Source organism: Suricata suricatta, chromosome 7 (genome assembly GCF_006229205.1).
Source record: "Suricata suricatta isolate VVHF042 chromosome 7, meerkat_22Aug2017_6uvM2_HiC, whole genome shotgun sequence".
NCBI lineage: Eukaryota > Metazoa > Chordata > Mammalia > Carnivora > Herpestidae > Suricata > Suricata suricatta.
Genome location: NC_043706.1, coordinates 34,871,254 through 34,896,455, shown reverse-complemented (window position 1 = coordinate 34,896,455; position 25,202 = coordinate 34,871,254). Strand labels below are relative to the sequence as shown.

Below are 25,202 nucleotides of genomic sequence, written 5' to 3'. Positions count from 1 at the left end.
CGGCCAATGAGGGAGAAGCACGAGTTTTGCTCATGCGTGGTGCCGCCAGTGGGTGCGTCCAATAATGACTGGGGGATCCCTGCGAGTAACATGACCAAAAAGAAGCGGGAGAATCTGGGCGTCGCTCTAGAGGTGAGGGGAGAATTGGGAGGTGGGCCGAGTCGTTCGTTGCCTTCTCCCCGCGGCGGGGTAGTGGGTCCGCCTGGCTGCAGGTTGGAGGAGGGGATGAGGGGAGAAAGTGAGGGTGGCGAGGGTTTGGAAGAGGGACGCGAGGGGCATGAGAGGGTCCGGTGGGGTACCCGGAGGCGAGGGGCGGGAGGAGGGAAAGGGAAGTTGGAGAGCCCGAGGGGGCACCAGAGGTGAGGGGACCTCCAGAGGGGAAGAGACGTGGAGTGGAGGTGAAGGGAAAGCCCCAAAGAGGGCGGGACACGGAAATAAGGAGGCCTTAGTGAAGACGTGTAACTGAAGAGGACGTAAAAGGGGCGGGCACTCGGAGGTGCGGGGGACCCCAAAAGGATGCCTGTGGATGAGAGACCCTCCCCCTCAGAAGTGAGGGAGCCCGTACCGTATAGTACATTACTAAGGGCTTAAATATCTCCTGAGATGGGAAATTTTCCCTCTGGGATGCTGAAGCTCGTAGCTTGAAAATTACTTTGGGAATCTGTGGGATGTTGTAGAGGCTTGTGGAATGGTGAAGTTCCCAAAGAGCTTAAAACTAATTGACTGCATATGGAAGGGAAAGAAAATTGAGGCATATTGAGCAACTGCTACATGGGAACTGCATTTGCGTTCTCAGCCCTCGCTTCAGGCCTGTGAGATTTTTTACAGGTGGGGAAACAGGTTTCGGGGCGAGGCCAGGTTGAAGCAGTGGAGGAGCTGAGGACTAGCACAGGTGACTTGCCCTCCGATGCATCTTGTTTCGTCTCTGTTACGGTGCCCCAGATGACTGTCCCAGGACCAGAGGGATAGATGCAGGGTAATCGTCTTCCTGAGCTCGCTTACTACCAGTTCAGTAGTTCTCAGACCGTAGAATGCATTAAGAATAATTTGTCGAGCTTGTTAAAAATGGAGAGTTGAATTGTCTTCTACCCTGAGTAATTCAGTAGGACTTGGGTGTGTATTTTCAACAAAGAATCTGCATTTTTTTAAAAAGTAGGCTGCATGCCCGATGGGGGCTTGAACTCGTGAACCTGAGATTGAAAGCCCAGCGGAGCCAGCCAGGCACCCCCAGGGAGCCTCAGTTTTAACTGGCTACACCATGCTGATGCAGAAGGTTTTATACCAGCTCTTGAGAAATATTAGCCTACATGGTACGAAAAAAAGTTGATGGCAGTGTGAAGCTCCCTCTAGAAGAGAGTGAGAGTGGAAAACTGAGGTGGCGCTGTGTGGTGGGGCGTGCACAGACTTTCTAACCTGCGTTAGGACCCGGTAAGCTGCTGTAACAGAGAAACTAAAAATTCAGTGGCTTCAGAAAGTTCGTTTTTTTCTTTAGGACAGCGCAGGGATTGGCAGATGTTGTCTCTAAACGGCCAGACAGTACATTTCTAGGCTTTCTGGGCCATCTGGTCTCTGTTGCAAGTACAGTTGATCCTAATTATTCATGGATTCTGTATTTGTGAATTTGCCTTCTTGCTAAAATGTATTTGTAGCCCCCACCTCAGTGCTTGCGGTGCTTTTGCAGTAATTCCCAAACCAGTGAAAATCTGAGTCCCCTGCGGCTCAGCTAAGGTCGAACAAAGCAACGCTCTGCCTTCATCGTTCAGCTTACGCCGTAAACATGTGTCCTCTTTGTGATCGAGGTAGTGCCGTGGTTTTTGTGTCTCTGTGCTTTGTGGTACTGATCTTGTTATTTAAAATGGCCCTCAAGTGTAGTGCCAAAGTGCTGTCTAGTTTTCCTAAAGCGCGAGAAAGCTGTATTTGCCTTCCAGAGAAAATATACGTCAGGTAAGCTTTGTTCAGAGATGAGTTATAGCGCTGTTGGCTGCGAGTTCAATGTTAATGAATCAATAATATGTATTAAATAAGGTCTCTAAACAGAAACACAAAAAAACAAGGGTTTGTATTGATCAGTTGATAAAACTGTTGTGACCAGAGGCTCACAGGAAACGAACCTGGTTCCGTCTTTGCTAATTCATTGTTGGCAGCAACTTTAATAGAACATTACTACCATGAATAAGGAGCATCAAGCATGCTTCGACAGGCTGTCTTAGCACAGAAGCAGCCATAGAGAGTGTGTGAATTAATGGGCGTGGCTGTGTTCCAATAAAACTTTATTTATGAAAAAAGGCAGTGGACTATATTTGGCCCCTAGGCCAGTCCCTGGTCTAAAGGACCAGGGCAGTAGTGGTTCTGCCATCTTCCTCTCATGTGACTCTGCCCTTCCTCAGTGCCTTAGTTTCACCTCATGAATGAAATGAAGTCACATCCCATTGATGTGTCCACCGGCAGGGAAAGAGAGGAGAGGAAGCAAAGCATCACTGTCTTAAGAGTCGTGGGCCCAGAGTGCCCACTTTCCATTGGCAAAGATGCAAGCTGAGACTCAAGAGCTCACCTAACTGTAAGGGGGCGCTGGGAAATGCGGTCGTTGGCCAGGAGGCCGCGTGCCCAGCCACCGCCCCATCAGTGTGGAAGAAGGGCCTGGCGGCTTTCGTGGACAGCCTGCAGTCTCTACTGCAGATTTTGCAGTTTACCTCACGTGTGGTTTTGAGGCTCGCACGAGACCGGGTATGTGAATTACGTGGCTCACACCTGGCTCAGGGTGGCTACTCCACAAAGAGTGCTTTAGTTAGTAGCCTTTATAGTTTTTTGCAGCCTTTCATCATGGCTAAGTCAGCCCCCATGTTTGGACTTCCGTTTCCTTTTCTGTGACATGAAGGCCTTAAACGTCACCCAGGGATTATAAGTTCTTTGACCGTGATCCAAATATGGATCACAGAGGTTTTTGTTTGGCTGACACAGGTTTCTAAAATGTTTTGAATTTGGTGGGCATATGTTCTCCTCGTGTCTGTACTGGTCATAGTTGCCAATTTTTTTTTTAATCTTGGCAATACCGATGTAGATATTTACATTTGTGATCTTGTTCTTAAGGTTACTTTTTGCTTGGGTATTCTAGGATTCGAGATCTGTAACTGTGGACCTTAGGAAAAGCTTGGCATCTGGCTGTCTCCCCACCTGTTCCTCTGCTGCCCCCAGCAGATCTGAGTATTGAAGGTGCACTGACGTTCAGTTGCAGTGGATAGTGTCCTCTTATTAAAAGCCATGTGTGCTGGGGCGCCTGGGTGGCTCAGTTGGTTGGGCATCCATCTGGGATGGGGCCCCACATTGGGCCCTGTGCTGACGGTCTGGAGCCTGCTTCAGATTCTGTCTCTCTGTTTCTCTCTCTCTCTCTGCCCCTTCCCCACTCACGCTCTTATCTCTCTCTCACTCAAGAATATGTAAACTTTGGGGTGCCTGGGTGGCTCAGTCGGTTAAGCATCCGACTTCAGCTCAGGCATGATCTCACAGTTCATGGGTTCGAGCCCCGTATTAGGCTCAGCTAGCTCAGAGCCTGGAGCTTGTCTTTAGATTCTTTGTCTCCCTCCCTCTCTGGCCCTCCCCTGGTCATGCTGTCTCTCTCTCTCAAAAATAAATAAAAACATTAAAAAAAAGAATATGTAAACATTTAAGATACATAGATCGCTCTCTCTCCCCCCCCACCCCTTCCCTACTCACGCTCTTAATCTTTCTTTCACTTTCACTCAAGAATATGTAGGGGCACCTGGGTGGCTCAGTCGGTTGAGCGTCCGGCTTCCGCTCAGGTCATGATCTCACGGTTCGTGGGTTGGAGCCCCGCGTTGGGCTCTGTGCTGACAGCTCAGAGCCTGGAGCCTGCTTCAGATTCTGTGTCTCCCTCTCTCTCTGACCCTCCCCTGCTCATGCTCTCTCTCTCTGTCTCTCAAAAATAAATAAAAAACATTACAAAAACGAATTTATAAGAATATGTAAACATTTAAGATAGATAGATAGATAGACAGATAGATAGAAGTCATATGCTCAGAGCCAATGAAGTGGTGATTTAATCAAAATGTTTGTTGATCTGACGAGTGCAATAAAATCCCCACAAGTGAGTGATCTCAGCACCTGCAAACAGTCGCCACTTGTTGTAATGAAGCAATTACCACTGCCTGCTTGATAGTCCCCACCCTGAGGACTGCCTTGGGCCAGCGGTACTGGGCTGTACCAGGCATCACCTCCCAGGACAACCAAGGCACCTCCTCGCCGCCTCTATTTGTGTCTCCTCTCAAGGTCTTTTTGTTCAACTCATTTGACATCTTCTAAGATCTCAGAATTGGAAAAGACTTGCTATGAGTTTTAGCTTCTGACAGTTAGTTCTGAATAATGAGGGAGCATTCAGATGAGAAATCGCCAGCTTTGCTCCTGATGTTTATATGTGGAAGGAGGGAAGGGTTGCATTTCAGTCTAATGGCAGGTGTAAAACCTGTTTCTGGTTGGTTTTTTTTTTAACCTCTGATAGTAATGAGCTGATAGTTGGTCACTGTACTTTTCTTTTGTAGCTACACCATCCATTCAGCTTAGTGTCTTTAGATGTTTCAGCAGCCAGTGGGGCCTAACAGATGTGTGGTGTCTTAGCTGACATCTTAGGGGGATAACTGGCTTGGATCTGGTCTCCAGTACAAAAATCTGTCAGTTTGGAAACTTTTGGCTACAGGGTACAGGAAACTGACCTATATGACTTAATTAAATAGGAGTATTCTTTTTCTCTGTAACAAATTTGAGGTAAGTGGGTACTGGCATTTATTGGTTCAAAAGCTCAGCTAAGTCAAGGCTGGTGTTTCTTCATTCTTTTAGCTATTTCCTCATAGTCACAAGGTAGCTGCCATGGCTCCAGTCATCATATCCAACTTTTAAGTCAGGAAGAAGGATAAAGGAACTACAATACTGTCCCTTTTATCAGCAACACATAAGCTGTCCCAGGAGTCTCCCAGCCGACTTCTGGAACATTTCATTGGCCTGAATTTGGACCATGACTATCCCAAGCTGCAGTGAGTCTAGGAAAGCACCCATTGAGTTTTCTTCCTCTGAGTGGGCAGAGGAAGAAGGGTTGGGAATCAGTGTTGGGTTGGCCAACTAATAGTATCTGCTACAGGGAATAAAAGTTAATGGAAGTCATTAGGATTCACTGGAATCCCTACCAGAAAAAGAGGCCAGGATCACTGAGGAGTAAGGTGAGGTGGTAAATTGAAGGGAGAAAACGGCCTAGGAATGAGCACAGGAGGAAAGAACCTTGACATTGTAATTATTTGTTCAATGTAAGCCATTGTTGCCAGCTCTCGGTGGGCATAGAGGGGTAGAGGCACCAAGTTGTTGGTTTGTAAAGGGTCCCCTGACCTGGAGTGCAGAGAGAGACCCAAGAAAGAGGCAGGACACTCCAGACTGGTAGGTGGCACGTTTAATAAGCAAGGGAACAGGGGTGTCTGGGTGGCTCAGTCCGTTGAGTGTCCCACTCCAGCCCAGGTCATGATCTGGTGATCTATGAGTTTGAGCCCCGCGTCAGACTCTGTGCTAATAGCTCGGGGCCTGGAGTCTGCTTTGAATTCTGTGTCCCACCCCCTCGCTCCTCCCCTGGTCACACTTTTTCTGTCTTGCTCTCAAAAATAAAAACATCTTGGGGCGCCTGGGTGGCTCAGTCGGTTAAGCCCCCGACTTTGGCTCAGGTCAGATCTCACGTTCGTGGGTTCGAGCCCCGCGTCAGGCTCTGTGCTGACAACTAGCTCAGAGCCTGGAGCCTGCTTCCGGTTCTGTGTCTCCTCTCTCTACCCCTCACCCTCTCATGCTCTGTCTCTCTCTCTATCAAAAATAAATAAAACATTAAAAAAAATTAAAAAAATAAATAAAAAATAAAAACATCTTAAAAATTTAATAAGCAAGGGAATTCACATATGAGGCTTGTCTTGGGGGTGGTGAATAGACCTCTACACCCCTCGCCCCCATGAAATCTTAAAAGTTTGTATAGAGGCCTTAACTGGGTTCAGTCACGTACTCTGTCCAGATGGTCTCCACAACACATTGGTCTCTCAAGGCCATGTCCTTGGAACAGCTCCCACTGTGGGAACAGTGGGCAGAACGTACATTCCAAGGTCAGGGGAGGGGTGAGGAGCCTCCAATGGCCCTAGCCCTGCGCTCAGCTCAACCTGCCTGTGATCACACGCCCTTTCATTACTTCCTCCGGCACAGAGGTGAAGCCGGTCACAGTTTGGGGACAGAATGTGCACAAGGCTGAGAGGAACCTACCGGTTTTCTGAGACAAGAGCAAGAAGCAGCTTAGTGGATCATCAATAAATATTTACTGAATTGGCTTGAGCGGCTGGAGGAAGCACTTGAACCCACACCCCTGGCGTCCGGGCCCCATCGAGTGGTTCACTAGTCAGAGGTGAGGAGGCCGCAGTGGGGCAGGTGGTCGGACACCGCCCATCTGGGGGCCGTGGGAGAGGCCTGTGGCGCGCAGACACTGTTCAGGGGCCGCTGACCGTTAAATGAGCCTCCCCGCTGCCAGGCGCGAGCGACAGGTTGCCGTCGGGCAGGTGATTTCTCTCGGCAGCCGTGTCTGGCTCCGTTCCACTTGACGGGGGTCAGGAGACTAAAACCTCATTACCTAACACGGCTGGATGTCAGCATGTGTGGAGTGGCTGTTTGCCAGCATCTTAATTAATGAATTCATAAGGCATGGGGTGGATGCCAGTTCTCGAACAGTGCTTTGAGCCTTTCAGCGATGAAGAAGCTTTTGCTAATTTATCAAAAAACATATATTGGGGAAAGAAGCGAAAACAAACCCCAAACAGCGTTCTGGCCCGGGGACAGCCGAGGGCTTCAGGCCAGGACTGACGTGGCTCTCCTCGCAGAGTTGCTCCACACGCCAGAAGGTGTTATGGGGTCTCGGAGCTGCCCTGCGCGTTGGCAGGGCCCCTCGTGTTCCTGACCGGGGGCGGGGGGGCCTCCAGAGAAATGACAAGCCCTTTGGCCTCTGCTTTTCCTAAAAGTTGTTTGTTGATTAAACACTGGGAGGGTAGTAGTCTTCATCTGCTCAGCCTGGGAGAGAAACTTCTGATGATTTGGGGGGCCATGGATGAGGTTTTTGTTTTCTGTCCCCACAGAGCCCTGAGCCGCCTCCACAGGAAAACACCCCCTAAGCAGTGTCAGGGTAGCCGGCCCTTTGGGGTTTGAGGCTAGTCACCCGGAAAACTGAGGCCGATGACCCCCACGGGACTCGGCTGTGTGGTCTGACGGTCTCAGGTGGAAAGCCCCAGAGCGCTTGCCAGAGACCATCTGGGCAGGTGTTCTGGCCTTTTTACCCATTATAATAAATGTCTGGGGCCTTACTGATGTGTGAAAACGAGTGGATTTCCAGAAATCCAGCCCCCAGGCCACTGGGCTGGAGATGAAGCAGCTGACACCGCTCTTGGAGCTGTGAGTTGGCAAGTGAAAAGAAAGGCCTTGCTCCCCACTGGGGAAAGAAGGGCTTATCAGGGCTAACTTGCTCACCTTTTCCTTCCCCAAACTGGGTCTGTTGGGTGTGAATTTTGGAGGGCGCTGTGGCAGTTTAGGCAATCTGGGGCTGGGGGCTGCCAGGGATGTTCGAGAAACCAAAAGGTAGGGGGGTGGTAGTTGCCTTCTAACAGGAGGACAGGCGCTCTGCTCCAGTCTTACTGTCTCCCAGATTTCAGTCAGGTTCTTCCCTCACTGAGAGTGTCTGTTCCGTGGACAGCCCAAGCAAAGCCCTCGGACAAGATTATTCAGAGTAGAGAATCTGTTGAAGCCAGATCAACAAGCTTAGATTGGCTTCGACTGGGATGTGGAATGACTGTGTTCCACAGAACCGTTCTTTGTCATGAATGTTTTCACGAGGGGTTTTGGAGAAAGAGCTTGCAGTATTGGAAGGAGCATAAGCTCTGACGCAGAAAAACTCAGATTCAGAGCCCGAATTCTTCCCAATTACATGACCTTGCTTCAAATCTCCCCACCAGGAGTTTGCTCTTCTCTACAACAGGGACAGTCCATCCCTTCCTTGCAGAACTGATGTGACATCGGTAGCATAGGCGAAGCCATCTCAGACTGCCTAGCCTGGGGTACAGGGGGCGGAGGTTACACCCAGAAGCTGAGTGGCCTCAGGCCGGGAGCTCTATGCTTCCTTCCTGTGGGAGGGGGCAGCTAACAGCACAGACTCCGACTGCCCAGCTCCCCTGTGGGTGGCCCTGGACAAATGACTTCATTTCTGTGGCATCTGCAAAAGGTGAAGACAGGAGATCCCCCTGGCCTGTGGTTTCAGTCACCTGCAGTCAGCTTGGTCTGGAAGCAGGTGATCTTCCTCCTGACATATTGTCAAGAGGTGGACGGCAGCCAGTGCTCTGTCACAAAGCCTGGGTCATTCACTGCTGTCATTCTTATCTCGTAGGTGTTTTGTCCTCTCACACCAGCACGACTTGAAAGGTGGATACAGTACATAAGTAAGATATTTTGAAAAAGAAACTCCGTTCACATAACTTTCATTAGAGCATTTTGTTATAGTTTTACTATTATTGTTGTTAATCCTTACTGTGTCTAGTTTATAAATTGAACTTTATCATAGGTATGTGTGGATAGGACAAAACATTAAAAAAACGTGTATATGTATATACGTGTGTGTGTGTGTGTGTGTGTGTGTGTGTGTGTGTGTGTGTACAGGATTCAGCGATTCAGCACTATCTTTGGTTTAAGGCATCCACTGGGGGGTCTTCGAGCATGTTCCCAGCAGATGGGGGGACCACCTCATAGGGTTGTTGTAAACATTCCTTGAGTGAAGTGCTCAGAACAACCTGGCATATAGCATAGGCTATAGAAGTGTTGGCTGCTACTGGTAGTGTGGTCTAGTTTTGCATGGACTTTTGGCTTCCAGAAGCTGCTCTGACTTGTGCCGTGCCATCTAATACCCTGACACCATGCCCTCTATTAGCAAGTACCTGGCCAGGCAGGTGTGGGATATGCCCTGTGACCACTGCCTAACTTCCGAGGTTAACCTAGTCTAGCAACTTCTGTCACTGGCCAGAAGCTCTTGAGAGCAAGATTGGGAAAATCAGAGATAACTTCCTAAACCAGAAAGCAGAGTGACCTGCTTTGTGACCCAGAGCTAAGCCCTAGGGGTGCTTTCTGCCCTTTTCCAGAAGAAAGCCTGGCCCTAGACAGTGGCCTGGGGTGGGCAGGGAGTCCCCTTCCAGGCCATCAAGGTGCTCTTGGGAGCACCATTCCGCCACCTTCCATTGGAATGCCTGCAGTAGGGGAGCAGCATCCCACGGCTCATGCTGGTCAGTAGAATGTGAGCTGTGACGAGGCCCAGCGGTGGCCAGACCAGGGGCTGCCCCCTGCCCCCGTGGGGCCTGACCCGACCAGCGTGCTGGCCAGGTACCTGTGCATGAGCTGGGACTCAGGTTCACTGTCCCCAAAGAGGCTTCATTCAGGGTTTCGATTCCAGGAGCCTCCACACTCCTGAAAAAATGCCTCACGGGATTTCAGATGAATTTTACAGTTTCTCTTAACACAGTGGTTTTATGGTGTTATAGGACCCCAGGGAGACTTCCCGAAGGCTCTGAGAATAAGGTGTTATTCCCCAAGTCAGGTGGCAGAGGGGCTTTTGCTTGGCTGGCTCAGGGCTCTGAACTGCCGGGGCAGCACACGGAGCACATGGCACTCCGCCGCCTCTGAAGGGCACTTGAGGAAAAGGCTGCAGGAGCTCTGCCCCCAAGGACTGGAAATGAAGAAGCCCTTTGTTACTGCCGACAGGATCAGTGGCCCCACTTGGCCTCTACTGACCTTGACTGCTGGGCTGACTTCAGATCTTCACATTCTGGTGCAGGAAACGTGCCCCGCTGTGTGGAGATTTCTTGGTCCTAAACCTCCCACGGAGCCTGCTCCTCTGCCCTCCAGGCTCTGGGCTCTGATGCCCCAGTGCATGTTTGGGTCAGAAAGACAGCGGTTCTCATCCCGATGGCAACGGAATCACTTCTGGGCCTTCCCATTCAAGTACACACTTCCGGGACCCCGGTGCTAGGGTCGCCTCTGGGACCTTCAGCTCCTTCCTGTGTCTTTCTGCCTCCCCCCACCTCCCTGCCTTCCATACTTCTTTTTCCCTTCTGCTCTGCATCTTCCTGCCTGGGCTCAGACTCGTAGTCCCCATGGTCTCGTCTCAGGAGTAAGAACAGACTTTCCTACCAGGACACCCTGCACGCTCCCCACCTGCTTCTCCGGCCACTGAACTGCTGCACACGGGTTTTCACACCCACCAGGTTCTCAACTCTGTGTGAAGTGCTGGAGGGCACAGTTTGCTAACTCATAGCTCACATGCCGCCTGACTTCCAGTGTCCCTTTGCACCAGTGTGTCACCTGCTGATTTACACACAATGTTCTTTTTCCCTGTATGAAAATGGACTCCTGGTCTCCTAACTATAAACTTAATGCATGGATATATTTTTTAAATATTTATTTTGAGAGAGAGAGCGAGAATTCCAAGCAGGCTCCTCACCCAGCACGGAGCCCCATGTGGGGTTCAGTCTCACAAATCGTGAGGTCATACATGACTTGAGCTGAAATCAGGAGTCAGACACATAACCACCTGAGCCACTCAGGCGCCCCTTGATATTTTTTAAATGTAATTTTACATTGTCAGTATCCAATGTGTGCTCCCACACTGTGCCTAAATGAGTGTGTCTCAGTCTACTGTGGCTGTTACCACTTTGCCTGTGACGGTCACAGCCAGCAGTGCTGGCCCTGATAACTCCAGAAAAGCCCCAGTACCTGAGCTTGTCCTGGGCCAGCCATGCTCTTCTTGTCAGTTGACCCTGTACTGTCTGTTGGGCAGGAGTCCGGGGAGCCGCTAAGGCCTCCAGAGTGTAACCTTCTCTTACTGCTGGAGTCAGTTCAGTCTCTTTGCCGGGGCCCCTTTCTGCCTCAGTCCTGGGGCCTCACATTCCTGCTCTCAGCTTAACTGGATGCCAGGCCCTCTAGAGCCACAGTGTGGGTAAACACAGTCTCCAACTGCCAGGCTCCACCCGCCGTTTCATTCTCCTCAGATGCGCTTCTGTGCCCAGACCACCCTGAGTCTGTTCTGCCCTTGGGCACTGCTCTGCACCTCAGGTGCCAGCAGCCCCAGCCTCAGCAGGTTGGTGCTGGCTCCAGGGCCCCACACCAGCTTCATCCCCAGGCAGGAACATGAGGTTCCCAGCAGGCTGTGTCCTGAGCCAGCTGGATGGGCTAGCCTTTAGAGGCAGTGCTGTTCTGATGGTCCACACTGCAGGCCCCCCTCCTCCACCCCACCACTGAACATTCCCCCTCCACCCCCGCCCCCGACTCAGAAGATGGCCGTACCTGAGCTAGAGGGCCTCCCTTTCCTGCTGCCAGCCAGTGATGAGTGGAGATTTCTCTCCATCACACACCCACCCACTTCTGTCTCCTCTTACTCTCACTCCACATTACTGCACTTTTCTTTTTGTTCCCCAAAGATCCAGTGAAAACCATTCTCTGCTAATAGTGATAGCACACACTTATTTAACTCTTACTGGGTGTGTTAGTCACTATTCTAAGCATCTTACGTGTATTGCCTCCTACTCTGACAACAGCATTTTTCGAAATATGAAACATTAATTTTGTTCTGCACATGAAGTAAGGAAGTCCTTTAGAGGCAAGTGAGCAGTGAGCTGAGGCCAGATCACAGCCCATCTGTACTACCACACTTTTCAAGAAGCACAATTTCAGGTTTCTGGGCACTCGGGCTCCCAACTGCTTGTCCAGCCCTGACCCTGTGTTCTAGAACCTTCTTGACATTCATTTCCTTATTCTGGTTTAACCCTGTGTCCTCTCTTGTCCTGGCTGTATCGGCCTCTGTTGCCGTTAGCTTGGCAGCAGAAAGCAAGCTAACCAAGGAGATTTGTAACGGGGAATCTGCAAAGTGAATGATCCACATGGCAGGCCATTGAGAGTTGACTTAAAACCCAATGAGGGGCTTCCTTTAAGGCCACTCTCTGGGTCCTGTCCCCCATTTCTGGACCCATCTTGAGTCGGCCCCACTCTGTAGCCACCCCCCCCCCTCCCCCGACTCATCATAACTAAAAGCTGCGTCCTGACCTTCCCTCCCTGCCTTCTTGCAGCCAGGTCACCCAGGATCCCTGCATCCATTATTACAGCTGCTTGAGAGCTGCCTTCTGCTTCAGCAAATGCTGTGGGGTGTTTGCCAGCAGTCACCTTCTGAGGACGGGTTTGGAGCCTACTGACGAGCTTCCTGACAGTCTCGGCCTCCCCTCACTCAGCCCACATCAAGCAGCTGGGTTATAAAAAAAAGGAGAACTTGGCTATTTAGAAGGGAATCAGAGAGAGCTGTCAGCAGGACATAAATATTCATAGAGGGAGGTTAGAACTTGAGTCCCTAAAACCTTGATTTGTGTTCGTCCGTTTAAGCCTCATTAAAAAGTGGTAAATGAAAGTGGGGATATTCAGTGGAACTGCAGATAAATTGGGCTTGTTCAGATAAAGGCCTCCTACTGCCAGCTCCACACGCCCTGCCCAGAGCACGACGGCAGATTGGCTTGGCCACTTGTGGTTTGCCAACCTCAATTTAAAGATTTAGCTTAGCATGAGTTCCCAGCCGTGTTCCGGGCCAATTACCACTTGTTTGGGCACCGGTAGCCTTCCAGAGATGTTTAGGCGTGGAAATCCCCAGGCTGCTTCCTCCTCAGAATGACATGCGAACCAGGACGTGGCCCGAGGAATGGCAGGAAGACATCTGACCCAAGACTAAAGACTTGCATTGGGTTATGCTCAAAGTACATAATCTACGTGCATGCATAGTTGCTTCTCCTTTTCAGCTTCTTTGAGCTCCTGTAGGCTCTAGAGGAGGGTTTCAGGCTCTAGTTTCTACATGCGGTCTAGATCTGTCTGCGGCCCCTTGGCTCCATTCACGCCCAAGTTTAGTCATTCCTCCATGGCTGCAAGACTGCAGCAGGCCAGGCTTTGTGGAGATCACAAAGGGGGACCGATGGCTACCGTTCTAGGATAGAGCTACAAAGTCAGGCATCCTTAGGAGCCAGGAAGTCACATACACAGTGGAATGGGCTAGACTTGCTCCCTGGGCTGCAAGTTTACATTATCTGCCCTAAGGGTTCCCAGAGTCTAGGAAGGTGAGGTTTAGATACCAGTAGCTGAGATGACATAGTGTGCAGTCAGCCTTAGGAGCACCAAGGGAAGGAAGTGAAACCTCTCCAGTCAAGGGCAGCAGAGAAGGCCTGTGGAGGAGGTAGCACTTCAAGAATTAAGCTTCAGGACCTAGTGTGGAATTTGGTGCACTGATTGTGTTTGCACACCATGGGATGGAGACAGCAAGTCTCAGGGCCCTCGGAGCTGGGCTGTGTGTGTTGAAGGTGTTGTGAAGAGGGGGCTGCATGGTGGCCCAAACCACCTGCTGTTCTCGTTCAGCTCTGCTGACAATCATGCCAGCCTCTCGTTGTTCCCAGCCGGACTGCCCGGTGCTCATTTCCCTGTAGTGCAGGTTCCAGGACAGCCTTCGGCCTCCCAGGGCACAGGCCCCAGCTCGTGGCTGCGGCGGTTCCTCAGGACAGTCCTTCCTTTGGTGCCCATTAGCAGAGAAATGACACAATTAACCAGGCAATCACCTCAGGGCTCTTCAGTTGCTCCCTCCCACAGGGCCTTGCCCCTGGAGCTGCAGTTGGCAGGTGGCTGAGGCTGGAGGAAAGGGAATAGATGGTGCATCTAGGACGAGGCGTTGGGACGAGGCAAAATGGCTGACCCAGAAATGGCTGGGATGGGTGCCGGCCGGGGAGAAGTGGAGAAGGATTCGAGTGCATCTCTCCTGACACAGGCCTCAGACCACCTGCCTGGGACTCTGGGATCCACACTTGGAATCACTGATTACTATCTCTGCAGGGGCCTCCCGGGAAGAGACTGGATAGAGAACTGGCTGAGACCAGTACGGAGAGAGGTGCTCCAGTCTGACTCCTCAAAATTAAGTCCTTCCTTTTGGGGATCCCAGCCTCCCATAGAGGTCGTATTTGATATCCCTCCCTGAGGATGTGATAAAAAAATTGAGCATCATGGGGACCTCAGGCACTATTCAGTCACATGCCATTGAGGGACCCTGGGCACTCTGAGTCCCCCCACTACCCCAAAATCGAGGCTGCCTCCAGCAGGGCAGAGGTACAGAACAGACCTGGGCCCTGAGAGTTGGCCGGTCAGACACCTGGAGACAGATGGACAGAGATGAACTTTCAAAGCCACATATATGATGCCAGGAACCAGGCTTGGGCAATCCAGTCCAATATTTTCCAAAACATTTTCCCACAGCTCACATTTTTTCTGCAAGAACATGGTTCTGAAACTATAATTTTTAAAAAATGGGAAAACTGATACCCTTGTCAGCCAGCCTTTGAGAAGCTTAGCTACTTTGCCCCACAAGTTATAGCCACCTTGATGGTAGGCAATGTTTTTGCACAAGAACCAAGTCAGAAAGAAACAGGTTTTTGAGCTGTGTTTTCTTACACTCGGTGATATTTATTGATTCTCATGGGAAAATATATATATTCTTACAACTTAAGTGTGTCAATGCAAAAAATTCCTTTGCTTCTTGGCCCCTAGCTGTCTAATCCTGCATTCCTCCCATGTGTGGAGCGCTGGGGAAAGGCAAGGCCTCCCATGGCAGTGCCTGGTTCCCTCCTAGGCCAGGCCTGTCTCGGTCGCTCCCGCTGTCAGCCAGGCCGGCACGTGTGCTGGGGAGACAGCTGACAGAGGGACTGCTCCTGCCGGCTCCCCACCTGTGCCTGGTCCCGCGGGCAGGGGAACTGCACCACACCCATAGCTGTTGGCACTGGGGCTCGGGCTGCACCATGTGGAAGCAGAGGATGGCAAAACAAAGATGCTGGGGGGCCGGGGTGCTGTCCAAGACTCCTAGAGGCTCCTTCCTCGCCATCCCAGAACCCCAACTGTTTTGAAAGTTGAAAGGCTCTGTCATCCATGTCTGTCTGCTCTTGTGCTGTGTGTTTCAGATCGATGGGCTAGAGGAGAAGCTGTCACAGTGTCGGAGAGACCTGGAGGCTGTAAACTCCAGGCTCTGTGGGGCGGAGCTGAGCCCAGAGGCCAGGTAAGGCATTCTTATCCTGGGGTCCTAGCCCTGAGCTTCTATTTGCCCTACCCCTTGCCACTGGAGATTTGGGCCCCTTGTCTATCCTACCCCAGTGTGCCCTGCCCCTCAGATGGGAAGGAAAAGGACTTGAGCCATAAAACACTTTCTCCTCTCACAGGAAGTGTCTGGAGAAGGAGAAAAACAGCTTGATGACCAAAGCCTCTAACTATGGTAAGAAAGTTCCCTTCCTTTACCAGCCCCATCCTCCAGGCTCGGTCAAAAGGGGACAGACAGCCCAGGGAGCCCACCAGGTGATGGGGATCAAGAGGGTTCTTTGGAAGCCATCGCCCTGCCCTTCCACCGAGGCTGTAGGAACCCGCTGTAGGTCCAACAGCCTGGAAGGAGACGTTTGTTTCTTTGTTCCAGAGGAGATGGAGAAGCCTACGGGTCCCTTCTTCCTCTGTGAGACAAAGGGGAATGGCTGGAGTCATGTCCAAAAGAGACTCTCATATCCACCCAGACTTGGGACATCTGTTCCCCAACCCCCCCCCCCCCCCCCCCCCAGGATGAACCGCCCACTTGGGCACCAGGGAAGGCTACTATGGGTGGAGCAATGCTGCCACCTTCTGGGCACTGGGGGTAGAGCCAGGCAAGGTGCACAGCTGGGGGGTGGCTGCTACCACCCCTGCCCCCACCCTGCCCCAGCCAACCTCAGAGGAAGATGGTCCACAGAGGCTCATCTGACTTCTCTGTTCTATCCTCCCCCTGAGAGACCAGATCTGGCCAAGAATCAGCCCCAGAGCAGCCGAACCTCCCAGGGGGACCAGTTCAAATCAACACTGTAAACACACCCCCCCCGGGCCACCTGGGCTGCAGTCTCAGTCTGACCTGCCCAGAGATGATTTGCAGGTACCTAACCACTCCTTCACACAAGAAGGGGTGGGATATCCATTCTGCCTCAAGCCTGGCAATTTTATTTTAATGTTTATTCGGGGAAGAGCAGAGAATCTGAAGCTGGCTCTGCACTAAAGCGCAAGATGCAGAGCTTGAACTCACAGACCGTGAGATCATGACCTGACCTGAAGTCAGTAACTTAACTGAACTATCCAGGTGCCCCTTAAGCCTAGCAATTTTTACAGCCACAGCATCGACCCCGTTTCCCTGAGAAGTACCTTCCTACCACCCACCTGCATGTCACACAGGGATGAATGGATTCAGTGTGGCCATAGGACCGCCTTCCTCTAGAGGCGAGCTCAACCGCCATGTGGGTACAAACTGCTTTTACTTAGTGTCTCTGGTTCTTGCTTAGCTGGGTGTCTGGCAGGGATCAGGCCTGGAAGCACTGATGGTGTGGCCCCACCCTGTACCTGCTCCAATGTCAGGCCCAAGAAGTGCCAGCTGCCCTGAGTCTCTAGCTGACCAGATGAGAGCCCCTGAAAGGATGAGCACCACGAAGCCCCCACCCCCAGGGACACCCCAAGGACTCACCTGATGATGCCATGCTAACACTAGCTTGGCTGTCAGGTGTGGCCTTTTTGATGACCCCCTCACATACTCCATCCTCAACTTCCACTGCATTTGAAGAGAAATGGCTGAGCAGCATTGGGTGTTGGGATTCCTTTGGGTCAAGATCTGTAGCCAAAAGGTTGTGAGAATCTGCACAGATCAAGGAGGACTGTCATTTTTATGGTTGAAGAAGTGGCAAAGCTGGGAAGAACATGTCTGCTCCTCAGCAGTGTGTGCACCCATTTGAGAGAGAGGCAGACAGAGGAGAGTAGCAGATGGCCCAGACTACCTGTCCATCTGTTTCCTCCCAGAGAAGGAGCTGAAGTTGCTTCGGCAGGAGAACCGGAAGAACATGTTGCTCTCTGTGGCCATCTTCATCCTCATGACCCTCATCTACATCTACTGGACCATGTAAGCCTGAGATTTCTCCAGTCAGAATGGGGTTCCCCTTTGGCCCCCTGCTCACAACCAAGCAGGCCCTTCAAACCTCAAGACAACCAAGGTACAGGAGCATTTCTCCCCGACCCCAGCACTGGATCAGGGCTTCCTGTTGGCCCAGCCACTCTTCCCTCCCGGTCCTGCTGTGGGGCCTGGGTCTCCAGAAGGACTTTGTGCTGATTCCTCCCTCAGCCCAAGGGAAAGACAATAAAGAACAGCCAGGCTTCTCCTGTCTGCTGAGTAAATGTCATGATCTGACTATAGCTGGAGGGCAGTGGGGGTGGCACTTGGGAATCCAGGAAGAAAAGATGTTCAAGGGGAAGTGCTCAGCTTAGAACTCAGAAGGGAGGGGGGCGCTAAGTCTCTAGCTTAAGTGGGGAATAAGGACAGGAGGAAGCATGCGAAAGCAAAAACCATTCTGGGAACCATTTCCAGGGCTTAGACCTTGCACCTCCTGCCCACCAAACACACTGCTTGCCCTCCAGTCAGTGCCAGTGCCTGTAATTATGGGAAGAAAAAAACAACTCACCCTGTGCAGCAAAGGGTGACCAGGGACTTGAAGTAGTTGTGTGGAGGTACGATGGGAGCACAGAGTTAACCCATCTTCAAGAGGCAAGAGGGCTGGTGAGGGCTGGCAGAGCAGACAGGTGGCAAGAGCCATGGTAATGACCAGACTTACGATGACAGTGGCCAGTAAATCAGGCAGCGTTGGCAGGGAGAAGCAGCAGGGGCAGGGCCAGCCGGAGTGGGAGCAGCAAACACGGCCATCCCTCCCCCCACTCTTCTCCCAGCACCAGGGCCAAGAGTGGGGGGCCAAGCAAGGCTGAGCACAGTAGGGCAACCAAAAGGACCAGGGGCTTGGCATGGAGGCTGTACCCATTAAGAAAGTGGAAACAAGAAAAGGAGCTTCCCTTGGAGCTCAGACTGTGAGACATGAAGGAAGGCACAGCACGGGCAGGCTGAAGGCGGCCAGCCAGAGACACTGTAGCCCTGGGCAGAGGGGCAGGCGCCATCGGCACCGGCACACCTCACCCCACTCGGTGCAGGCGCAGAGGGGAGGCTGGCCAGGGGTCAGTGAAACCATCTCTCCCTCCCTCCCTCCCTCCAGTCTAGTGACACTAATTGGTCTGACGCCTCTGTTATTTTAGTCACACAGACTGACCCTGGATTGTCACAGTACTACCATAGAGTGAGCCATGTGATTTATGTAAGGGGGAAGGTGCCTCCCTGCCCTGCTGGGCTGTAGGTTCATTCATTCTTCAGGCCCTGCTTCCAACAGGAGCTGCATAATTTCCAGACTCTTCCTAGGTGGGGCCCCTCTCTGGCAGCAAGCAGCAGGGCCCTCCGGGCCCAGGAGCTTGTACAGGCTCTGATTAAACAAACCTGCCTTCTCCCCTTCTCCAGCCCAAACTGTTTCATCCAAGCCAATCCCAGACCATACACCACCAAGGACAAACAGCAACAACCCAGCACAGAGCTACACAGGTATTAAAAATATGTTTATCTTTAATGATCCAAGATTCTGCAAGACACACTGATATACCCACAACTGGGTGGAAATACAGCTTTCTTAGTGGTGCTGCCACCAAACTGGGGAGAGGGGGTGCGCTGGATGCTGGCTAGGAGATGCCACCCCCACCCCCAGGTGGAGTCCTTTCCAACCTCACAGGGAGCCTCAGTGCCCTATTACCATGGAAACCAGCCTACCACTGGGATGGGGCTCTAGGGAGCCATAAGAGCATCTCTGAGAGGTACTTCTCATTAGAAACAACCACAGGTACCCTCCCCCACCCAAAGCTACTGCCCAGCTTCCCTTCTTCCCCCTCTGCCAAGACAGAGGAAATGGAGTGACCACAAAAGGACAAACAAAAGTGACTGTACTTCCTATTGGGGAAGAAAAAGGGGGGGGAGTAGCAAGGTGGCCCTGGCAGACGGGGGTGTGCCATGATTGCCAGAGGGCCGGGTGCGACCCAACCCAAGGTTCCTCTGTTGCCAGGGGGCCACTACTGCTGGGGCATAGAAAAAGGCAGGTCTGAATTCAAGGCTGCGTCCTCTTCTAGAGCTGCCCAAGGTTCAGATCAAAAGAGGATGGGGCCCAGGAAGGCTCTACAACCCCAGGAGGCAGTCACACCTGCTATCGAGACCGCACTACCTGTGTCCCGATGCAGGGTCAGGGAAGTATGGCCCACGTGCCTCCCTTCCCGGCCTGCGGGACTGTCAGAGGTCCGGCTGAGAAGAACTCTAGGGAAGACCAGGTCAGGGGTGGAGACCAAATCATCTCCAACTTGGCATCAAAACAGAGCAAGTTCAAAGAAAGAAAACCTTGATTTGTACAGCAGCTGCCCCTGGCCTACTCCCACTCAGGGTCGGCCCAATAAAAAGCTGGGCAGAGCTCAGGCATGGCCGCCCTCAGGGCAGTGCACGGAACTCAGAAAAGTGAGTCTACAAGATACAAGACAGAATGGCAGATACAAAGCCCTGCTGTTCTCTGACCTGTCCTCCACTGGCCACACATGCCTGGGTCCTGCCCCTCAAACCCGTTGTAGGAGCAGCGTTCTTCAGGCTGATTCCTGGCAGGGAAGACAGTTCCCAGGCAGATCTCCGGGGAGGGAAGTCCAAAAGGTGTCCCAGAAGGAAAGTGAGAATCCTCTGAAGGTCCCTGACTGAGTTCATCAGGGAGAATGGAGAGGAGACCCCCTCCTGTCAGGCTGCAGTGACTGTGCCCTCAGTCCCTTACCGAGAAGAGGGGGGAAAGCCAGTACTGTGAGCAGCAGGCAGAGCGCCCAGACTCTGAGAACCAGAGCTCATTCAGCAGGGGTGGGCATCCCTACACCCTCAGGCGCTGTGCATCTGGATGAACGAGAGGACATCTTCCTTGGACAGCTTGTCTGGGTCCTGGGGCTTCTGGGAGTCATGTACACGGATGCCATCCCCCCACTCCCAGAAGAGCCTGCCATAGTAGCAGATGCTGGGAAAAAGGAAGAGAAAGGAGGTCAGAGGGCTGCAACCAGGTGAAGCAGGACCAAGAGATCACCACCTGGCAACCAGGACTTCATGGGGTAGGTCATTAACTCCAGTTGAGGGCCTTCCCTCTAGTAGCCAAAAGGTACCCAGTGGGCCCCAGATCCCCCTCCCTGCCTTTCCAATGAACAGATGCTGATGCTAATTGTGTCCAACTAGATTCCTAGAATTACTGATATTCCTGGTTTATCTGTCTGTGCTGTTCTAATACAACAGTGTTAATGTAGCAACAGACACTAGTGTCAGTGGCTAATTATAGGCACATTAGGGCTACTGGCTGCTGTCAAAACCTATAACTAACAATCTGGAAACGGGACACTGGGTCCTCATGAGAGACGCCTAGGACCTTAAGTCCCAAGGAGCAGGGCTGCAGGCCCTTGGTAGGTTTGTAACAACAGGCCAGTGTCAGAAAGTCACATAAGCAGTGGCTGCTCGAATGGGGCAGATACCCTGCCTGGATGAGGCTCTTCCCATCCAGGACTCCCAACCATTACAGCAGGTCTTGGCGTCACTAGCTTCTCACTGAGCTTTTACCCCCACGTGGGGGCCACGCCCTAGCCAAGGCCCTTGGTAATAACCCAGCCTATGCTCAGGGGAGTCCCTACTTGGGCAGCCAGCTTTCTCAGGCTCTGGGGTGTGCCAAGAGGGCAGGCTGGCATCCTGGCAGGAGCACCTGGGGCTGCAGAGGGGGCAGGCATGGAGGAGGCCACTTACTGAAATGGGGCAATGGAGTCTGCAGGGAGGTCAAAGGTAGAGGTCTTGGTTTTCTTATTGTAGAAGAACTTCCTCTTGAAGCTTTTGCTGAATCCCATAGTCCATGGCTCTGACAAAAGGAAGAGGGGAAAGCCCAAAAAAGACAAAATATTCATGGGGGACAGGAACAGACCAACCTAGGGTGTATCATTCTGCACTCCTGTTCTTCCATTCCCCTCTCTCCCAAGAAGCAGGCAGAGAATGTGAGAATGCAGCCTTTATCACCAGCCCCAAGGGGCTCAAGGAGGACAACTAAGATAATTACTTCTCAACAACCCCAGCCCAGCCCTGCCAACCTGCCACCAGGGCAACAACTCTGGGACTGTGGTGGAGGGTCTTTAGCCAGAAGGCACTGAAGAAAAGGGACTGTACAGAGGATAGAAACGGCCAAGCCTGACTCACTGCCACCCCCTGAGAAGGTCCTTTACCTGCATGAGGACACTGTGTATACACAAACCAACTGGGCTCCTCTCTCCCAGCCCCAATCCGACCCCCAGGGACCCACCAAGGAACAGAAGAAGCTTGAAAAACAATCCCCAACTCCCCAGCATACAAAGAAATGCCAGCCTGGCTGCTATGCACCTTAGTAGGTGGCTTTCGACTCTGGCTCGGCCAAGGTCTGGGCCAGTTACCCTGGCTGTGGGAAAGAGGACAGGGAAGTCACCCATCACCTACCATTCACGGTCCTGACGATGTAGAGGCCAGTGGGCACAAAGTGCCGGTCATCCCGCCCCGTGTAGCTGAGCTTTGGGGTGCCACTGGAGCCCTTGATGATCTTCATTTCTAACCTAATTTCCCCAAGGTAAGTAAACAGGAAGTGTGGTTTTGTACATGAGAGAGCGAGAGCCCTCACATTATTCTCTGGCTAATATTAAAATCCCACCATCCACAGCATTTTTTCTCAATTCAACATAAGAAACAGACTGAGGCAGAGATGGGAGTTGCTCAAGGCTACACCTTGAGAGAGGCTGTGCAGAGCTAGATGTAGGACGCAGGTTCTAAACTCTAAGCAACGGAGTCAGGAAAGTGACAGAGGCCCCTGCTCTGTTGCTGCTGTTTGGGGGTGGGGCAGGAGGGTGTTTCAGGGTGACACAAGGTTAAGATCTGAGACCAGAGGTGCCACTCGTCTTCGCTCCACCACCAAAGGCATCACTGTGGCCATTAAAGAGTTAACATGAGATCACAGAGACCGGGCCCAGCTCCCATGGCCACAGCGGGCGCAAACCCAGGATGAGACCCACAGACGAGAGCACCCTGCACACCACTAAGCGAGGAAGCAGTTCTGCCCCCGCTGCCCCTGCAGGCTCAATCTCTCTGTCAGCACCAGGAGCTGGGATTTATAGTGTTTCAAGCAGCTTGCTGCTCTGCCCCTCACAGGGACAATCGTAACTATTACAGCATCAATGAGCCCGTATTTCTGCCTGACGCACACCCGCCCTGCTCCCCTCCTGACAGGGTGCTGAATCAGCTCTCAGCCGGGGGCTCTTGGCTGCGGCAGTGGGGTTAAAGGCGGCCTGCCAGGCCCAACTCACCACCTCCCCCACAACCCATGTCTACAAAAAGAGAATGCTGCTGAGCCGCCCCCCCCCACCCCCCGCTCAAAGACTGAGTCACTCACCTGACAAAAATCTTTTCCATCTCCTCCAGCCTGTACACCTCCTTCACCCTGTGTGTAGTGGGACCAAGATAGGACAAAGGTTTTCTGGGGTTTGGGGGGCAAGAGGCTGTGCCTGTCCTCATCCTCTGCTTCTGGCCCCGGCACCCCAGCCCACCAGCACGAGGACCCCCAGCCTGGTGCTGTCCTACACAGACATACTCAGGCTCAGAGCTACCCAACACCCCCTTGGGCCTGCTCCATGGCAACGGGAGCACAGCTATGGTTACAGAAGAAGAGGGGGAGAAAGATCTGGCAGACACCCCAGGTCATCTTCACTGTCACCAGGGGCCCGAACAGCAAGGTCCAGGCTCTTGTGCAGGCCTGTCACCATGGATTTTAGGACCTCCTGTAGCAGAGTTACTTCCATATAGTCCTAACAGGCCTTTTACCACAGGGGGTACGGGAACCTCTACCCAGGGTGCAGGGCTCCTCCACCTCTGGGAGCCTCTGAACACACCTCTGGAACTGCTACTAGGTAAGGTCTCCAGGGACCCAGCAACTAGACTATAAGCAACACAGGGAGGGTCCCTGGAAAGTGTCCTTCAGGACCTGACAGACAGGACATTTTACAAAAAGTGTAAATAGACACCTCGGTCTCCAGTCATATAGTCTGGGTCTCCAAGCCCCAAAGGTAATAACCTCTAACCCGGTGCAGCCTGAAAAGTCTGGTCCCCCTCTGTCGGCTCCCTGACTGTCCTCATTCTCTCCTACCACAGGGCCTGGAAATTTGACACTACCCAACATGGCAACAAACTGTCTTCTTCATGTTCAAAAATTCCCATTCCCATAGCACCCTTTTCTTACCTGAAAAAAAGAAAAGGCCAGGTGGTATGCTAATGAGTGTGAATGTGCAAGGTATGTCAGTGCCCTGAGAAGCACGTTTAAGGTGCATCTTAAATGGCACCTTAACCCCTAGGAATCAGTCTCCTGTGGACGCTGGCCCCACCATGACGGGCAGGATGGGGAGACACTCTGGGGCAAAGGAGACGCCTACCTAGCACCCCACCCCAACAACTCACGCTCATCGAGGGCAGTCTTCTCTCTAATGACAACCTTGCCTGGTCCCCTCTACTCGCCCTCCCATCCTCCAGAGAATGGGGAAGCTGGCACCAGCCAGAAAGAAGCAATGGGAAATGGCGGTTTGAGAGGGAGAGACCATATGCTCACCTGATGGGATTCATGTCAGGCCGACTGGGCTTGGAAACAGCTTTCACAAATTTCTCAGCAAGCTGAATTCTAAAGCACAAAACAGAGTCTCTCAGAGGCGAGCCAAGGTGCCTCCACGAGTACCCCTGCCTCCAGGGCATTTCCATGGCACCAGTGAGGGAACACTTCTGAACGTGGAGCCAAGCTGCTCCAAGAGGCATCAGTCCTATCCCCGAGGAAGCCCACACTGCCCTTCTCCACTAGTGTCATGACGCATGCCCACCTCTGTGCGTGTGGACATCCAGTTTTGCTACATGTTGGTAGGCTTTTCTGGTGTGCCTTGAGTTGTGCTCAGTCCCCTGCACTAGAACTTCTAATATCATCTGTATCGCATATGGCTACTCACCTCAAACCACTGATGCCACCACACACCCACTCAGAAGAACCACCTTAGGAGGCATATCAGCACCATGGCAATGTGAGAGGTCCCTCCTTTTTGTCCCCCACCCCACTTCTAACAAGTGATCGGGCGTCCATCCACAAGCAAAAGGGCTGCTGTGGGATCCAGATAAACAGATTTAAATGGGACCACCCATGCTCAAGACATGTTCTTCAAGAGATCTTCCCTCTCTCCTAAGGCTATCCTCTTGCTCAACCTGAACACAAACATCACTTCTGATCTGAACAGCTGTGGCAAAATGGAGTGTGCTGGTATCTGTGGCAACGGAGGCCCACGCCCCAGCAAACTCTGCAGTGCAGACACCGATTCCTCACCCGGCCCCTCGAACAAGCCCACGGTGGGAAAGGAAAACTAATGATCGCCAAGGAAGGCCTGGGTGAGGGACCAAGCCTCAGAGACTGCTGCCGCACACTGGCCTGGCCTACCCTGCCCTCCCTCCCCAGGACCCAAGTCAAACCGCTGGTTAAAGTGCTGCTCCCGCACGTCACTGCCATTCAGCACGAGGACATCGAGGATGTGGATGGCACTAATCTTCCGCTGGGCCTTCCCCTAGAAGAAGAAGTGTGCTGCCTACCCTGCCAAGCATCGGCCTGGGGCCCACTCTGCCCACGGTGGCATGCTGACCTCCGCTCTACCTATATATAGCCAGGGAAAGGAAGGACTCCAAACACAGAACTTTCTCATGCCTCCCTCCCAGATCATTGTCAGCACCGCACTGGCCCAGACTTCTGAGCAGCCACAGATCTGAGGCTTTAGGTGATGAGCCCCCTTGAACCTCAAACTCAGTGAAGCTGCTGCAATGGTGCTCTAGCCAGGGCCTAGCTTCCCAATCTTGTCAACTGTTCCCCCTGACCATTCTGAAAGTCATCTGCTTGGCTATCATGGCCAAAGCTCAAGGGATTCCTGGTAAAACCAAAATCAGCAGCTAAAAAATACCCAGCAGGCCCACTAGGGCCCAGGATGCCCAAAGATGACTGAGGTCCCCTCTTACACACACGTGGACTGTGATCCTTCCTACCTACACAGAGCATTGTTTAGAGCAATTACCTGAAGAGGAATCATTACACAGC

The 25,202-nt window shown here is 52.3% G+C and overlaps 2 protein-coding genes and 1 long non-coding RNA gene across 4 annotated transcripts in view; 2 read left to right on the top strand and 1 right to left on the bottom strand.

Annotated features, from left to right (window-relative positions):
* Window positions 1–50: 50 nt before the first annotated feature.
* CCDC167 (coiled-coil domain containing 167) lies at window positions 51–17,340 on the top strand. The gene is made up of 4 exons (XM_029945458.1): window positions 51–132; window positions 15,075–15,169; window positions 15,330–15,382; window positions 16,969–17,340. The coding sequence occupies exons 1-4, from the start codon at window positions 91–93 to the stop codon at window positions 17,070–17,072; spliced, it is 294 nt and encodes a 97-aa protein (XP_029801318.1). The 5' UTR covers window positions 51–90; the 3' UTR covers window positions 17,073–17,340.
* A 1,074-nt stretch (window positions 17,341–18,414) lies between these two features.
* LOC115295588 lies at window positions 18,415–25,122 on the top strand. The gene is made up of 2 exons (XR_003910486.1): window positions 18,415–18,580; window positions 23,243–25,122. It is a non-coding gene; the product is annotated as an uncharacterized LOC115295588 (long non-coding RNA).
* Window positions 18,576–25,202, bottom strand: part of CMTR1 (cap methyltransferase 1) — a 50,049-nt gene continuing 43,422 nt past the window's right edge. For both annotated transcript variants that reach the window (XM_029943606.1, XM_029943605.1), the window contains 6 exons: window positions 24,590–24,681; window positions 23,694–23,762; window positions 22,488–22,535; window positions 21,545–21,657; window positions 20,831–20,939; window positions 18,576–20,063 (listed from right to left, as the gene is read on the bottom strand). In XM_029943606.1, coding sequence (XP_029799466.1) covers window positions 19,931–20,063; window positions 20,831–20,939; window positions 21,545–21,657; window positions 22,488–22,535; window positions 23,694–23,762; window positions 24,590–24,681 — 564 coding nt within the window. In that variant the 3' untranslated portion in view covers window positions 18,576–19,930. The remainder of the gene's footprint in view (window positions 20,064–20,830; window positions 20,940–21,544; window positions 21,658–22,487; window positions 22,536–23,693; window positions 23,763–24,589; window positions 24,682–25,202) is intronic.

Coding starts and splice junctions, on each gene's coding strand:
- CCDC167 (XM_029945458.1), top strand. CDS start 91: ATGACCAAAAAGAAGCGGGAGAATCTGGGCGTCGCTCTAGAG. Junction 133..15,074: donor ATCTGGGCGTCGCTCTAGAG/GTGAGGGGAGAA, acceptor TGTGTGTTTCAG/ATCGATGGGCTAGAGGAGAA. Junction 15,170..15,329: donor GAGCTGAGCCCAGAGGCCAG/GTAAGGCATTCT, acceptor CTCCTCTCACAG/GAAGTGTCTGGAGAAGGAGA.